A 17,977-nucleotide genomic window follows, 5' to 3' on the forward strand; every position below is an offset into this window, starting at 1 on the left:
AAGCCACTGATAAGCTCATTTGATATCAGCTTAGCAAGGGCTTTTTGCACCATTGTACTACAAGAGAAAAAAACACAGTGGATTCACTCTATGATTAATGGATTTTTATATAAAAGCAATTAAAAATTAATGCTGGAGTCATTCTTAACTTTTTGTCATCTCTGGGTCATGGCCACTAAAACACTTCTGCATACAGTCAGCAAGTTATTTTTAACTGAGTCAGTTTTCAATAGGTAAGTCTGTTTTCATTTAACCGATTTTACAAATTCACCTGCAAAAGCATAGAAGAAAAATTTGAAGATTTTTACATTTGGGAAAATTCTTTTATTATACAGTAAAGTGAATTCTTTTTCAAAATTAACACTTTAAAAAACCTTTTTCAAAATGAAAACTTTAAAAAGCATCTTGTCTTTTTAAATTAGCGTCAGCCACAAGTCTTTAGCTATACATAACAAACAACTTTGACTTTGTATTTCACATTGTTGAGGAAGAGTTGTTGACTGAAATTTAATAGCAACAAAGCAATATGGGGAATCCATTTCCATACCAGCTCTATTCAAGAGCATTCTCATTCCCTCCTCAGATGTCTGGCTGAGTTTCAGCAGCAGAAAATAGCGTTGTGTGAACTACCTACACGTCACCAGAGAGTTATGAAGGTATGGGGAAGTGATAGCAATTGGTGAAGAGCTGCAGGTGTCCCTGCTGGGGAACTCCTAAGTGACCTCCAAGACAAACCAGATAGACAAGGTGGAAGTGGTACGTGACACGACGTACCTCTGAGGTGGTGTGGAAAAAGTTATAGCCTGGAGAAGTGAAGGGAAAAGGAAAGAAAAGTAATTTAAGAAAGGAGCTCTACCAAAAAAAATGGCCAGCAAGCCAGGGCAGAGCAGCTGGAGCAAGGAGAGGGAGATGCTGCCTAGCCTGAAAGGGAGGATGAGTAGCATGCTATGTCTCTGCCATAATCATTATAATCTTTTCAATATCAGTCTTCATTTAGTGGGACTCAAAGGAACTTGAATCTCCTTTCCTGGCAAAGTTTCTCTTTCTAGCACTCCTTGTGACAAGCCTTCCTCTTCTCCCAAGGAGCTTGCTTTGAATAGCTCTCAAAAATAGCTCATCAGGGGAAGATGCTACAAAAAGGCAGCAAGTTTGAGTTATCAGAGGCAGCTTCACCTTGCAGGCATGAGGAGAACAGCATCTGAATTCACAGATCAAATGCTGAGGATGTTACAAGTACACTCATCCACCTCGGTAAAGAAGAAGAAGTTCAAATTATGTTTGGGAGGATAATGATAGGTGTCTAATGGTGCAAACAAATGCATTTCTCCCTCTATACCACATGAATGAAGTGAAAGAAGAGGAAAGAGTAGACAGGATGTCTTTTACTGCAAGCTCATTCTGAAGATCAGAGGAATTCAACCCAGTCATGTTTGCAGTTGGGCCATCCTTATACGTGCCTTCTTTTCCTCACCCCAGCACATCATTTGTATGTTTCCTGAGTTGCTCACTCTTATTTAGAAACTAACCAGCAATAGTGCAATGATCTTACAGCCTTTTACAGCTCTGCTAAAATCCAAACAACTTTTCAGTCAGCACTCTTTCTCCCCAGGCAGAAACAAAGTCAGCTGGCAGCACAAGGAGAAGGCCTTCAAACCCCACCGATTTCTCAGGACGTCAGTCTTGGGCCCAGGCTGCAAAACAGAAGCACTTCAGCTGCCACCAGGGAGGCCCCAGAGCTACTTAACCCGTCTTGAACATCCAGATCCAAAGCAATAGCACCTGCCACACTCTCCAGCATTTTGTGGATGCCACTTGTCTGCATTACCTGCCTCTGAACCTCAGCAGTCCCCTTTTTCATACTAACCAGCCCTGCCCAGTGTGCAGTCATAGCACCTACTGCAGATCAGCCAGATATTGCTACCTGAAAATGGAAAGCAATTATCCTAGCCCATGAGAGAAGAGGCTTGTATGAGGAATTTCCTTCTCATTTATGCCAACAATATGAATGGGAGAGAGTCCAAGGTGGAGTCCCAGGGCAGCCACACCCCAAAGTAGTTTTTGGACTTTGGTAGGAAAGTTGAACTACCCTGAGAGGAATTAGAAGCTGAGACAGATAAAAATTTGAACACTGGCTGTACTTTGGAAAAAGGAAAGACACCATCGGGGGATGTTCCCATGCACAACTGGAGTACAGGGGCTTTGGTATCATCGTAAGCAAGATGACTGCATCGTCAGACACAGGCAATCTGTCGTGACCTGCAGTGGAGGCTTAACGAGACTGTGATTTATCCAACCTGTGTCACAGCCAGAGCACTCCCATTTTGTAGCTCTGAAGGTAATCCACTGCTGCTGAAGCTGCGTTAACAGCTGTATGCTGTGGTCCGTGCACCCATCGTACTTCAGCTGGCTACTGTACGGACAGGATGGAAGACAACCCTTTTATCCAGTGCATATTCACAGATATGCCTAACAAACACCTATTTTCACCCAACAAACTGTTAGGGAAGTAGGTGTATGGTCATATCTAGAAGTCACTTCAGAAAACATACTGAGGCATTCATAAAACAAGCATTTACCAACTAATTACATCTTTACACACATATCCTAACAGAGTAATTGTGTGTTGTTACTCCACCTCTTCACTTATCCTCCTGCTTAGGATGAGATTTTAAAGAGGACAGGTGAAATTGTTATGAGCTAGACTGTAAAATTTTTAATTTGATTTTCCAGGCGATAAATACTTCTGTTTGTCCATCACACCAGCCTGGGGAAGAGCTCACAGGTCCAAGGTATAATTAAAAATTGATGAGAAAAGGGAAGGAAGAACTCTTAAATTGAGTTACACCATCATTTAAATACTCTTCTCTAAATTCATCAAGGGAAAGCTCATTTCAAAATTAGCATGTCAAAAGCTATTAGTTATTAAATTAAAATGCAATATTAATTAGAAATCAGATTCCCTTGCAAGCTTACCTTAGACAGGTCTTCCCTAGATGGCAAAATGGAAGTATTACCACAGTAATGAAGTCTGAAGAAGAGGCCCAGAGAGCCATCAGGATAAGCCTAGAAGCAAATTTTGAGGCAGGAGCCCTCCACTTCAGAGTCCTAATTTTTTCCTGCTCTGCACCATTAGCACTGTGTTCTGCAGTGACATGAGAGAGAACCACACACAGCATCCTTGGGTGAAGTTGTGGCAGAGGGAGGACAGCTTGTGTGTGTGCACAGGAAGCTGATTTTGTCAAATTTGCTCATTTTGGGGAGCAGGTGCAAAGTAAAATTTGGCCCCAGAGCAGTAAAAAACAGAAACTGAGCACAGAGAGATGGTCACGTTCTTGGATTTACTTTGTGAAAATAGTTCAAATGAGATCATTGTTCTGATTTCATGACAAGTGCTCTTGCCTTTTCATTTTTAAATCCTGTGCTTTCAAACGTGTCCTCCCCTCCCCGACCCCATATATCCCTCAGCTTGTAGAGACCTGCAGTGCCCTGAGAACAGGCACAAGACAGCCATGTTCTAGCTACATTATGCAGAATTCTGTGCTAGTCTCATACCTTGCCCGTGTCCCACAGGAGGGCTGTGTAGGAACAGCGGTGCTTTGCTCCTCTCCCTCCTGGCGGTGGCAATGCCACTCAGGCCTGTGCTTCTGCCTTGACCCCTGTTGATGGGGCAGTAACTTCCCAAAGGAGAGAGGACATGACCACTGGCTCATTCTCTGTCCCCAAAAAGTGATATTTGGTTTAACCTCTAGCTGGATAGGAAGAATGAAATGAAGTTAGTTTTGCAGTACAGCCCAGAGGCTGTATGGGTTTTAGCATCTGAAGCACTCACAGGAGCCAGTCCCATCAGGAGGAGAGTTTTTCCTTACAACACCATCAAATGGCAATTGCTCTGTTATCAGTAACCTTCCCTTTTGAAGACAAGGCCTGATGCTGTAAATGCCATGATAAGAGCACCCCTCGGAGGGTTACACTGGGAGTTGCCACCTTTTATTTCAGGTGCCTTTGTGACTGTGCAGAGAAGAAGGTGGACCAAGCAACCACGCACACAACAGTACCATAAGGTTTAAGATCACAGCTATGTACAGGCAACACTGGCTTTTTTCTACCACAGGCTTCTGTTTCGGGATCTGATCCCATTAATCATTGATGCTCTCAGTAATAAAGCTACTAAAACAGCTGTAAAGCAAAGGATAACATCGATGGGTGAGAAACAACGAGGTCCGTCACTGCTTCTTGCTTTGAACTCCACAACCCCCAGTAATAAGGCTGTAAATACTTCCAAGGTCTGATGCTGCTTGCATGTGGAGTCCTCCAGCAGCACTGCAAAGCGCCCACTATTTTTACCATCCTGTGTTGCAGAGCATTTCTCAGCTGTGCTGAACAACACATTTCAGATGGAAAGGCACCGAAAATGAGCCTTGCCCCAGAGAGGCAAATTCGGGCGTACAGCCATGTGGGTGCCGCTTCCGAATCTGAGCCGAAATCTCAAAGAAGCCCAAGGGAATCAAACACTTGACTCCCATCAGAATGCAAAGGAAGTCACGTGCCTAATCCTATTAGTGCCCGTGAAATTCCCAGGCCTAATATTAGCTCCAGAGGTTGCTTTGCTGAGAGATCCCTCAGAGACTGAGGAAAAAGAAAAGAAAAAAAAAAGAGAGAGAGGAAAAAAAATATTGCTTCAGTGCAATTTGTTCTCCCTAACCATGTTATCGCACTGAAGTTAACAGGAATAATTTATGTCCCATTATGTGCCGTGCTTAATTTAGATAGGCCAACTGCCTTCTTGTACGGCTGCCAGGAGGAGAGTGCATGGCCTCAGGAAGCAGCGAGCCTGCAGGTCTCGCATCTTGCTGCAGTCCGGGGCTGGGGGTGGTTTGGTTGCCCCAGTCTGACAAGAGCCTGCCCTGGTCTGAGCACGTTTCTCTCATCAAAATCACAGGGTTACACTCCTCGGTGTGTAAATATTTTCCTGTCCACACCCCACAGCTTCGGGATGTTCAAAAGCCCTTTCATGTAAGCACCTCTTAGCGGTCTGAGAAAGTCTTTCCTGTCCTTTAGTGAGCCACTAAGTTCATCTGATAACAGATATGGGGTTTGCCAGGAAAACCTGTTTATTGTGGCCAGGTGTCTCTTCCCTGCTAGCAGAGACGGCAAGCAATGCTTCCCCATCCTTCTGCACTGCATAATAAACAGATTATGCCATTATGACCCCAATAAAAGTACTGGAAACCTTCAGTGTCTTGAAAGAGAGAAATAGGGAAGGAAGGGAGGAATTATACACACCTGTACAATACTGGACATTCAGAATAAATCTTTGTAAACAATGGGAATTACATGATTAGATGTTGGGTATAGCGTGAAAAGAACAAAGCAGAATAATAGGGAAAGGGATCTAACAAAGAGAAAGAGCTCAGCCCACCCGTTCAGCATCGACTGCATTTTCTTCATGTCTCATTTTTGTGGAATCACTTACAGTAACGCCTCGCAGCCTTACCCACTTGTGCGTAAAATGACTTTGTGTTCCTTGCTCCCATATTACAAGCTGAGGATGTTGTGTGAAGAAATCCTTCCCCAATGGGAAGGGTTTTCCCCTGGGAAGCTCCTGGAGGGCTGCAGCCCACAGGTCCCAGTGGACCCCACTTCTGCAAGCTGCAGCCTGGGTGGCTGGTAGGTCTGCAGTCCTCAGTCCGTGGCCCTCTCTTGCCCATGAAGAGAGGTAACCGCAGCCCTGTCAACCATGTGGGGATGCTTTCCTGCCTTTAATAAGGAGCTCTGAACTGATGGGAAGCACACAAGTAACAGCATTTTCCTTAAAATATTTGTAGAGTTTGTACTTTATCGCAGCCAACTGCTTGTAACTCCATTGGGCAGGTAAATAAAAAGGATGTCACAAGACAACTAGGCCACCACCAAATTCAGCTTTTGCAAATGTCGCCCTCCCTCAGCAAGGTGAAAACCAAAGGCAGTTCACATCACAAGCCACAGTGAGGAACAGCAAAGCAACCAGTCTTCAGAACAAACCGTGCTCTACTGCTTTCTTCGCCATCAGTCCCCTGGAAGCCTGCTCATTACATCCTATCCATTATGGGCCTGTGTCTGTGCAGAGGCATTTAACAGAGACAGAGAGGATCAAAAGCAGAGGTGTGCTTTTGATGGTCTGCTTTCTAGCAAATGCCTTGGGAAAACAGGTGCTTTGCCTTCCCAGAGCTGAGCCGGAGTGCCTGAAGCTCCAGCAGCCTCGCCACCTCACGCCCAGACATGGAGCTATCTGCATGTAAAAGGCGAGCAAGGGCAAACTGTACTCAGACCAGATCCAATGCAGGATACTGGAAGAAAAAGTGGCAATGGTCCAACATTTTGTCTCCTTTGTGGCCACTTGATCTCTCTTTCAAGGTGCCAGTCAGACGGCCTGGATTGTAAGACCATTCTCCACGCAAAGCACTCAGCAAGGTGGGCCCTGTTAATTCCCAGAAGGGTTAATATGGCTTAGCTGGCTTCTGGAGGAGGCCAAGGTGGAGATGCTTCTCACAGATTTACTCATGCTGGGCTGCTCCTTCTGGGATTACAAAATAATAAGCCCTCTGGCCAGCTCACAGTTCATCCTCCATGCCAGCTCCTGCATCCCTGACCCTCCTGCAGTGGCCATTTAGGTTATTTGGGGTGGAGGAGGAGGCATGGGAGACCCTTGTGGATCCTCAGGCACTAGGAACCAGAGCTATGTGCTCTGATATGTGCAACGTGCATGGACCTTCACCAGCCACCGCCTGTGAATTGCTTCCAGACACTGCTGATTTCCTCTCTGTTTAGAGATGTTGGGATTAAGGAACATTTAAGCCTGGTTTACCATATAAGAGGAAGTCAGCTGCCCTTGCTGCTGACTAACAAGTGAAATACCATCTTTTCTGTCAAATAGTGATGAGAAAGTAAATATACAGACATATTGTATGTACTCAGCTGTACTGCTGCCTTGCATGAAGGTGCAGCGATTTACATCACTACATATTGGGACTGCACCATTAAAATACAATCTACAGCTTGGAATAATAAGGTGAACCTTTTCATTTTAACACAGCATCCCACAACCTTGTGTACCTGAGTGGCATTACAGTGCTGGCTGAAAGGATTCCAGCAAAGCAACGTTAAGATTGTCAGGATAAATAAGTAAATAAAACACTTGCTGCTCTTACAGGGCTCGCTCTGCCTGTTCAGTAGGTAACTCCCTTCCCTGCTGTTCTGCCTGTCTGGGCAATCGCTGTCCTCCGGCAGAGCTGCCAGGGGCTCACATCACTGAGCCGGGTCCTGCACTGATGTGGGGAAGCACACGCTCCTGTCACACCTTGGCCAAGGCCACGCCGCCACCAGCCACTCTGTCAAGGCCTAGGCACGTGTCGGGTGTCAGAGAGTTTGAACACCTAGGCCATGAGTCTGGACAGGCAGCATCCATAACCTCCTTCCCTGTTGCCTGTCAGGTGAGAAGGATTAATCACCAGCTGGCAAACACCCAACCTATCCCAAAAACAGCAGCAGGACAGCAGCAGTAGCTCCTGACCCAGCAGGTTCACCACACAGCCCACCGCAATCCTGCCCCTTCGGCACACACCTTCGTCTCAGCAGGAGCATAAAGATAACAGCATTATAGGAGATTACATATATAAATACATATATATATATAAAATATTGCAAGTTCATGGGTGTGAATCCATAGGGTGTCAAAATCCAGGAGCATCTCGTTAACCCGCACCACATTTACCGAGCTTGTATCTACCTACATACGTCTGCTCTACGTGCATGAAGTTTTGACTGATGGATGCACTCAGTCAGCCTCTCAGAAACAGACTCCAGTTTCAGAATTATACAGAAAGTGTATTCACCTTTCCCCCCTTGCCCCTCCTACCCCCAAAAAGCACTCTGCCCAATTTAACTGTTGTCATGATCCTGGCACATCTGAAACATGAACTCACTCCCAATGCAGCAACTGACTGTATCTGGTATTGAGGATACTGCATTTGTTTTAAGGAATTCCAGGCTGTTTTACCAAATATATTAACTTCATACTGGAAGAAAAAGGGCAGAATAAGTGAGAATCATGTTAACCCAGAACAGCCAAACCCAAAACAAACCACCACCACAGCCAGCTTCGTATCTCTTTAGGGGTTTAAGAGAGGACACGCATAAAGGTCACTGATGTAGCTAGACTGCTCAATACAGAAAGAAACTACCTAACATACACTGTATCTTCAGCCAATCCACACAGCAAACATTTTCTTCCATTTCCATGGCTGCCCTGTACAAGCACTGTGGTGTTGACCTACCCTTGTTCCCACACACCATTGTTTCTGCTTCTCCAGTCCGTGTAGTTGTGCCTCTGACAGTGCCTGGCTGGACAGAAAGCAAGCAGCTCAGTAAAGAGGAATCACAGCAGGGGAACTTAGGCAGTGAGAGAAGACGGGAACCTCTGAGGCCAAAAATTAGCAACAGCCCTCTTCTGTAGCCCGTAGCGAGGCAGCACGCACAGAGGAACAGATCTCTGCCATCAGCTGAGGCTTTGTTTTTCATGGCTTGGCTTTTGCATGCGTGTATTAAGGATCATACCACTTTAATCAAATTAATTCTTTATTATGCTGTACTGATAAGAATCTCAACCCATGTTTCTCACCTTAAAGCTGAAAAAAAACAGTACTTGAAAAGAGCATTCAAGATGCCACATTAAAATAATCAGCCTTTAAAAATGAATTACGGATCTGAGGAGATTCAGTGTAGGTATGGAAACATGAAAAGCTGGTTTTGTGCAAACCACTGAAGTAACAAACAAACAAACAAAACAAAAACAAAACAAAAACAAAACAAACAAACAAAAACAGAAATAAGGAAAGAGGAACAAAAGTGCTAAATGGTCTTCCAGTGGGTCTCCGTTTGCCTCCAGGAGGAAGGGCATGCTGTGACACGCAGCTGAGGAACATGGGTGGGCTTCAGAGTGAAAAACAGAAACATCGAAGATGTGAGATTGGAAAAAATGATTTAATCTACAGCATCTATCTCGAACAGCCAGCTTAGCCTGCTGGACTCGCAGCTTCTTAGATCATACAGCTTTGTGCTTACTTGGGAAGAAACATCCTTTCCTTCTGCATCCTGGTTACGTGAAAGAACCACGAAAAACTTTGTGCACCAATTCTGTGAATGCTGCAGTAATGCACAGTCCCTCCCCAGTTCTTAATGACAGCGATGGGAGTCCTGTTTAGCTGCTCAGTTATTCCCAGGGTCCCAAACCCCCAAAACGATGATCCACCCAGATTATTGCTGCAGATATGCAGCCCTTGCATGGATCAGTTTGCAGGACAGAGACAAAAAAAAAAAAAAAAGAAAAAAAAAAGCATAAATGGAAATAAAATCAAACAAAACAAAAACCAAAATAGCCCTTAGTGCACGTTTAGTTACAAAAATCGGTGTGCCAAATATGAAAAGAATGCAGATCTTCCCTTTCCATATCAGCTACTTATTCAGTAACACTGCAGAAAAACAGATGTTGGGCAGTCATCCTTTTTTAAGCACAATTAAAAAAAAAAAATCTATGCCAGCATATTATGTACAAAATCACATACCAACAGTTCAGATAAGCAACTGAACACATGAACGAGATTCTAATATACAGTACTTTCACACAGCCAAAACTATTTTATTTTACAAGATGAGTCTTTTGCATTATTTTTTTTTTTCTGAAAGCTCAGTAAAAACAGCATGAACTACTTAAAATTTAAGAGACAACTTACAAAGTGAAATTTGCATAGCACTGTAAATCTGTGTATTTGTTTGGGCACAGTTCTTTTTAGAAACTACAGTAAGTGACAGGGTTAGGCTTCGTTTGTTTTTATTTTTTAACCAGATTCAGACGCATCTCTTCCGAACATCAAAAGAATCAAGTGTAGGAAATAACTGTAAAAATGTACAAAAATATATACACATGCACAGTAAATGTGTACCCTGTATACAGTTTATTACTCGCTAGATTTGGCTAATAATGATGACACTGCCCTCCAAAGCATGACTTTGTAACAATCAATAAGGTTAAGGAGGGTTAGTTTTCTCATTAACGAGGTTTCATTAAAGCTACAGTACTTGCTGGTGATCTTTATGAGTGAGTAACATGCCAGTTTACAGGAGTGTCCTGGCTTTCAGGCAAGTAGCATTCAATTGTCACAGCGTACATCTCTGACAAAGCTGAAGCAAAACAATGCAGGTGATGCAGCTCGTCTCTGCGCACAAGTGCAAATAAGAAAGGTCTATCTGATGCCTTGGGAAGAATTTGCATTCCTGATTAGCCTGTGCCACCTACTCTTCTGCTCTTCTCAAATTAGACTGTGATCTAACTAGTAAATTGTTATGTTTTCCTTGAAAATATACCTTGGCAAAAAACAAAAACAAAAACAACTCATATGAGACTGAAAATTAGTGGTGGTAACCCCTACGCTAAAGAATACTGCGAATACTTCCAAGTTCGGTTTAAAAATTACTATTATATTCCAGTTTCTGATAAAGTGTCTATTTTTAAAATACATTTCTTCTTTAAAAAGATAAAAGATAAAATGCTTCTCTTGCAAATGGAGTTTGTAAAGCTTTTTGGAAACAGACAATCAACTACACTCAAGTACTCTGAAAAGTGAAAATTAACCTTCCCCCAAGTTTCGAAAACTGCAGAGCAGCTTTTGTGCTAGTCTGTATGGGTGTAACGTTTTAAGAAATCCGGGCAATCGTCTATAAATCTAGAGAGGCCAAGGATAAGAGAAACATGATGTGTTTGGCTTATGGATGACAATCCACTGTCTTCCCAACTTCAAATGGTGAAGTATTTCCATGACATTTTCTGGTGGCTAGCAAATGGGACGCACGCCCCGTTACACTGGCTTCCAGAAAGTCTTCCCTCAAAAATATTTATTTATTTATTTAAATCTGCAGGGATCTTGGTGCAGAGATCACTGAGACAATCAGATAAACTATTCTTCGAGATAAATAGGGGGGTGTGACAAAGTAAAAGCTGCCCTCTGTAACGAGGAGATAGGCCCTTCAAGACCAATTCTGACCCCAGCTGCATGAAAATAGCTAGGGTTACCTTGTAAGTTGTCACCACGTGGTTTCACATTCATCTCACAGATCAGAATTTGCCTGCCCACATACATGCTCATCTCTGGTGTACAAAGCTCCTGGCAATCCTTCCATCTCCTGGGGGAAAGAATTTGGCCGTATCTGTCTGCGTTCCTCCTCCACTCAGCTGTGCAAGGTGCAGCTCTCAGCACGGCTGTACCTGCTTCAAATCCCAGCTTCACCCAGTGCTGGCAGCACCAGAGCAGCCCGTTATGGATCCAAAAGTCCAGAAATATGGAAACAAGAAGGTGTGACGACATGCTTCAAAGTACAAATTCAGCATTACCATGAAGAGGATGGGCTTCTCTTCCCAGGCATAAGCCAGGATCGTGCAATTGGGACTACGGCGAGTGAGAAACTTCACACCAAGTGACACAAGCACGTGGGCATCCAGGAGATGCTGTGAGATACTCCAGTGTGCCCAAAAGGGAACCTAGGAATGGATTTTTCACTTGTATTTGCATTGGCCTTCAGCATCTGTATGAAGCACAGTTGGGCTAAGTCTGTCCAACACTGGCCTTAGACTTACTGAGTACGTACTTCTCCAAGATGCCAAGATAAGTGAACACTGTCTTCAATCTGAAATGTTGCACAGTGTGAATTCAGCATTAGTAAAAGCCTCCACCCTCACGTTTCTCAAATCAAAATGTACATGAAGCAAATACAGGTTTTGGGGTAGTCCCAGACAGAAACGGTACCTTTAGTAGTTACCAGATGTACATTGACCCCTCCTTGTTAGTTGCTCCAGCTTTAGTGAAATCCCATTTATTGGTTTCATTGATGCCAGAGAGAGACCTGTTACCAGGTAATGAGGGCCTATGTGAGGCAGGCCTGGGAAGGACATATCCTCCCTAACAAAGTTTTGCTCTGAAGCAGCAAAGTTGCATTATCAGTAGACTTAAACACAGTTATGTCACTTCAGACCTACTGAGCATGTCAACCAGAGCCCAAAACGCAGGAAGATAAAAACCCAGCTACGTGAGATGACTTCTCCAGTATGAGTTGAACTGGAAATCTCCCAGTTCCAGCCAGGAGGCCGTCACCAAACCATCTGCAGGAAATACATTGCAAGCAAGTACACAGACATAAGGAGATGTGACAAGTGGTACCATGTGGAAGTGAGCAGACACATTCACTTTTTCTCTGTGAACACTAGGCAATTAGGACAAAAGGTAGTAGTCATATTCATTGGTCAGCAATTAAGTATAGAGCCCTTCAAGATAAGTTAAAGCAGAACAAAGGAATGTTGCCCATGCTCTTTGTGCAAGAGACAAATATTTTGCTCAGTAACACTAAGTCAATTGCAAGAGCATATTCAGCCCACAATGAGCAACAGAGAACTGTAATCCCTATTGAGCCAAGACCTCTGGACATGAGCTATCCAGACAGATCACAACCCATCCTCCTTCAGCATCAGCTTTTTGTGCCTTCCTAACTGCGAGACATCACAACACCAGTAGTCTCAGAGCTCTCCCACCAGCTCCTTAAGAGGTCAACGTGATGCTGTCTTGGAATTGCAAATCCCACTTTGAGAGCAATATCGTTGTTCTTCACGACAATGATGGGTGCTGCCATGGCCCATGTTAGCCACCTTCAGAGTCAATGCTGAGATCCATGAGAGTCAGCTTGCAGGTCCATACTGGAGGACATGGCATTTAATCTAAACGATCAAGCAATAAATGAGTGTTTCGAAAGCTGGAGAGAGAAAGTGATCCTACAGCTTGAAGTTTATTAAACTTAGCGTGGTTGAAAAGCAAAAGACAAAAAAAACATGATATATTTTTGTTTATTATTGCTCTTAAAGGGCTTGGTAGTCAAATATACAAGCTATAATCTATTAAACCAGAAGAAAATAGTGTCAGATATAAAATCTACGCTCACTTTTCCAATCCAAGCCACCTGCTAATCTTCATTAGTGACATTAACTTCAGCTATTTCCAGTTATTTTAATTTATACATACTCTGTGTATGTGTGCACTCGTGCGTATATAAAAACTCCTATTTGAGGAGATAAAATTCAAAATGAAGAGATCTGTGTTGTTTTTCACTGTTTTGTACATTACTGTATATTTCGGTTTTCCAAATGGTTACTGATATGTCCGTTTAGAAGAGCAAATTAAGTAAATGATGATGCATGTATTATATTTTGAAAAGAAAGCATGACCAATAAGTTATAGGAAAATATGAAACATTGATTATTCTCCCCTTGATGTACATGCACTAATCCCATGATTCTTAATAAGGAGTTACATGCACTAAGAGGAGAAAAGAATCCCATAAAGAGAAAGGCTCTTAATTCCCTTCTCCTGTAAGCACTCCCCCTCTTCTCAGCAATAAGAAGGGATTTATTTTGTTGAATTCTTGTCATGCCCTATTAATATACCACCCAAAGTGTAAGTATAAAACAGCCAGTGGTCAGCCTGCTTTGCAAGCCTCGCTTTGCTAAGCTGGCACAGTTTATATATACTCAATACCATCTTCAGGAAGCAAGTATACAGCATTTGTAACATCTTTCTAACAAACACGAATTATATCCATTACTGAATTACTTATGGGGGAAAAAAAAAAGGGAGGGGGAAAGAAAATAAAGAAAAGCTCACTGGTTTTAGCCCTCTGGTTAAAAAAACAAGGAAAAAATCAGAGTTATATTTATCAGCATTTAGAATTCTAACCATATTTAAAGACAGAGTACAAAAACACTCAGTAAGGAAAACAGAGTCATGGCTACGATCTGTTCTCCTCAATTCCCAAATCTTATTCCAATTTCCACCACCATGAACGACAGTTTTGTATCCCCTGTCTTAGGGAAGGCTTTTTGTAGGGTAGAAAGATGACACACTAATGCTGGAGATACAGGTACAATGATTCAGTGAGGATGAGTCTCAGGAGACAGACAACACGGGTCATCCTTCAAATCATTCTGTTGGAAAGACCACTAATAAAAATCAAGTGCATGACAGAACAGTGACTAATGATCCACAGTAAAATATTTTTCCAAGTTACAAAATTGCTCTTCTAGACAGAAAAACCTGTGGGAGAAGAGGTTACATTCTAACAGAGTAAATATGAAAAGAAGGTAGATGATTACTCTTATTGTGATTGCTAGAGCAAAGACGAAAAATAACAATTGGTGCTCTGATAAGATCTGCTGTTTGCAAAAGTGAGATAAATATTCTAAGTGGCAGCTAAAATAGCAGACCTCAAGGGTTGGCTTCTGCCCTCAGCTGTAGGATCTGCAACCCATTTCACCAACTTCTGAATATAGCCAAATGCAGATTTTGGCCTTCAGACAAACATATAAGTAGCTCCCACCTACTTGAGAATAATTCCGCAGCAGTGCATACAGCAGCGATCTGCAAAAATCTTAGAATGTGCGTTTATGAAAAAATAAGAGGTACAGCCATGATTCTGATCTCTATTTTAGTGAAAAAATCCAAAGGACAACAAGCAAAACTAAAGATATTTAAATCCCTGAAGAGACCCCACACTCATTCTAATGCTTAACAGCACAACTCACCTTGCAATATTCTTCACATTAATATCTATAACACGACCAAGTAGAAAGTGCAGCACACCCTACCATTACAGCACACAGGGTAAGATCCTGGCCCCCACTGGAATCAATGTCAAAACTCCCACCAGAAGTTCAAGAGATACCGGTGTTTGGAATCTGATTGCTACAGACCTCTCCTTTCAGAATGTTTGTAATATACAACATTTTGAAAACTATTGTGCTAGTTTCTGCTGTTATCCCCCAGTTTACTGAGGGATCTTGGTTGAACTGGACTTTGGTGATGACAGACGTGAACAGAAATAAAAGGAAAAAAAACATCAGGACAATTGAATAAATTTCCTTCTTTGCACAACTCCAAATCCCACGGTCAAAATTAATTCAGGAAACAAAACAAACGCAAACAGATTCAAAATTACATACATACACAATGTGAAACGGGGCTAACAACACTCAAGACTGAGGTAATACTTAGAAATTAAACAGCCTTGAGCAATTGGCAGGAGATATGATGATAATTTTATACTCTTTTAATACTAGTGGATCTGTTCTACGTCACGTGCTGATCAGTAACGCCCTGCTTCCAAACTCCATTGTGTTCTCTTGTATTATAGAAGTTTTAAGATGTTGCCTGAAAATAAAACGTATCAGTGTAACATACAAATAGGATTTAATCTGTAGCCATGAAAACACAACCTTTCCAAAGAGACTAATCCAGTGAACATCTATAATTAATTAAAGAATGGTTTTTTCCTGGATCATTAATAAAAAAGTTGAAAATCAACAAACGCAATGTTGGCTTTAGCAAGAGGAAACATTCAATGGCTCCTGTTGTAAAAGTGAGTGTAGTGCTCTTGACAGAAACCAGTGTATTCAGTCATCTGACGATGCACATGGCCATGCCCAATGACCTCTCTTCTCCCCCCACCCATGGACCCCCAACAAAGCAAGAAAAATTAATTTCCTCCTCCCCCCCACCCCAGATTTTCTCCCATAGTTTGACTACAGTAATCCTTAAACAGGCAGAAAGTTGATGCGTTCTTTTCAGTTGATGCCTCCAAATTCTTCATTCTTGGCTCAAGTTTTATTCATTAATATTAGTCATCAGTTATTAAGAAAAAGATAGTTTCTAAGTGTTTGTTTTTTTAACTGAAGTTAATCAGGTACCATAGTCTGGTTATATGTGCTGAACTGCAGCTGTCAGTTATTCCTTTTTCTTGAATTCTTGGTTGCCGTAGCTGGAGCCTTTTTCTATTTCAGTTACTCCTATCAGTCTACGAACTCCAAAGGAAGCTTTAAAACACAACAGAGAAAAGGGAGACATATTAAAACCAGTTCAAGGATATAGGAAGTTACATGTAAACACACAAGAAGAGTTATAAGTTATTGAAAGCCTGAAGTCAGTAGCAATTACAAAATGCTGCTTTTCAGCTGTGCACTGCATGAAGCTGCATATGAACTTTAATTTTATTTTTAATTTTTTAAGTATCACAAACAAGGTGCACAGTCAGTATTTTCTCCTTTAGGCACCAAAGCAATGGGCTACAAGACCCACTTGCTATTGATTGCTACAGATACTGCCTAAAATATGAAGGCAAGTCTGCCTGGATTAATGCTTTTCAAGTGATAAAAATGCTATATAAGATAAAAAGACTACATAATGAGCCCCAAGTACTCTTCTGCATGTCCCATTGATATTCATTAATACACAGAACTTAAAGCTAACGGATCCTGTTACACGTTACTATACTTAACATCTCTGCTTTTATTACCTGCTCCAACAAATCCCAGGAATGCAAGGATAAGAAGAGGTGATCCACTTGCAAAAACTCCAAAGCCAAACGTGAAGAGAGGCGAGAGGAGAACTGTGGCCCAGAAAAGAAAGTTTAGGAGAGTCCATGGTCTCCTAGGAGGTTTAAACTGCTGGCCAGGAAATACGCCTTCCTGATTATACATCTCTTGCAAAGCATCCTGAGAGAAAGAAGACAGATGAAAAAACATTCATGATGTTTGCATTAAGCAATCCAAGACTAGTCAACTCCAGAACAACATCAAGGATGTCATCTGTGGTAAATGTCTGTCAAGACTACATGGCATCCATTTCCATCTGCTGTTTTTGCATTTTTGCTGTTTGGGCATTTCTGTTGGCTGCCAAGGCTACTGTACTAGTCCTTTGAAGGCCATGTTGGTCACAATAAAAACTGAAACAATATTATCCTTTCCACTACCAAATATGTTCATCTGCTCTCTTAATTTCTCAGGAATTTAGGGCAGTGTCAGGCCAGGGGTCAATTCAGACAATACTTGCCTTTTTGCTGGATGTTTTTCTTCCTGTTTTTACTTACTAAATCATGTTGACTTTTCTGGAAGTCACAGCAGAAAAGTGCTACATATACAACTAAAAGAAGGCAAAGCACAAGCTGACCAGCTTAGACAGCACTGTACATAACCACAAAACTTCAACAGAGCAGTTGCATTCTCAACTGAGCCTGCAGACAGATGCAATCACAAAACAACTAACAGGAAGGAGTGGCATGCCCATATTCCCCCTCCGGTTTGTATGACTGCTCTGTGAGATTTCCAAGCCATTACCAAGGATGGTTCAGGTTAGGCTATTTCTTTTTTTTTTTTTTTTCCTCTACTTAAGCTGTTTTCTTTTAACTTCCCTTATGATGGGGCTGAGAAGCTCAAGGCATTTCTTGCCAATAACACAGCCTTTTGAGGACGTACCTACTGTACAGGAGCACTGTACACTGCATCGATTTCAAGGATTCCAGTTACAACATATTGCTCCCACCATAAGATCAATATATACAATACCCATATATATAAATAATACCTCCCCTGACAACACCTCTCGCCGAAGTTGAATGAAGTACAGCAAACATCAGCAAGGAACACCGAGACCTCCATTTGCAAGCACAGCAGAGCACTGTGCCCAAGGAACAGAGCCAAGCAGAGTGGATGCTCTGGGCTGCACCTGTATTTACTGCTTAACAAAGAAACTGAGGAAGAAGGGCCCTCAACAACGCATCTTGATGTTTGCTCCTCAAACCACACAATTTCAGAAGGAATTCTCACCTCTGTGAGTCTCTTCGAAGACAAGGGAGTTAGATAAAGGCACATACATGATAGCAGGAGACAGGATTCAAGTGTCTTTTTTTCTTTTTTAAGCTCTCTAATCCTGTATTACACTGACTCACAAGCCAGTTTGATAGCCCTGCCGAAGGGAGGTGTGGTACTAGGGGGGCATATGGATGATGGTCGCTACTGCTCTTTGTAAGGTAACTTCTCTCCACTTGAATCACATTAGAGTTTAGGTATTCAAAC

At 42.3% G+C, this 17,977-nt stretch overlaps 1 protein-coding gene across 10 annotated transcripts in view; it reads right to left on the reverse strand.

Moving 5' to 3' along the window:
• Window positions 1-12,906: 12,906 nt before the first annotated feature.
• The window catches only part of AGPAT3 (1-acylglycerol-3-phosphate O-acyltransferase 3), an 87,218-nt gene continuing 82,147 nt past the window's right edge, over window positions 12,907-17,977 (reverse strand). For all 10 annotated transcript variants that reach the window (XM_027448813.3, XM_072028185.1, XM_027448810.3 and 7 more), the window contains 2 exons: window positions 16,420-16,618; window positions 12,907-15,940 (listed from right to left, as the gene is read on the reverse strand). In XM_027448813.3, the coding sequence (XP_027304614.1) occupies window positions 15,852-15,940; window positions 16,420-16,618 (288 nt within the window). In that variant the 3' untranslated portion in view covers window positions 12,907-15,851. The remainder of the gene's footprint in view (window positions 15,941-16,419; window positions 16,619-17,977) is intronic.

Source organism: Anas platyrhynchos, chromosome 1 (assembly GCF_047663525.1).
Source record: "Anas platyrhynchos isolate ZD024472 breed Pekin duck chromosome 1, IASCAAS_PekinDuck_T2T, whole genome shotgun sequence".
NCBI classification, from domain to species: Eukaryota; Metazoa; Chordata; class Aves; order Anseriformes; family Anatidae; genus Anas; species Anas platyrhynchos.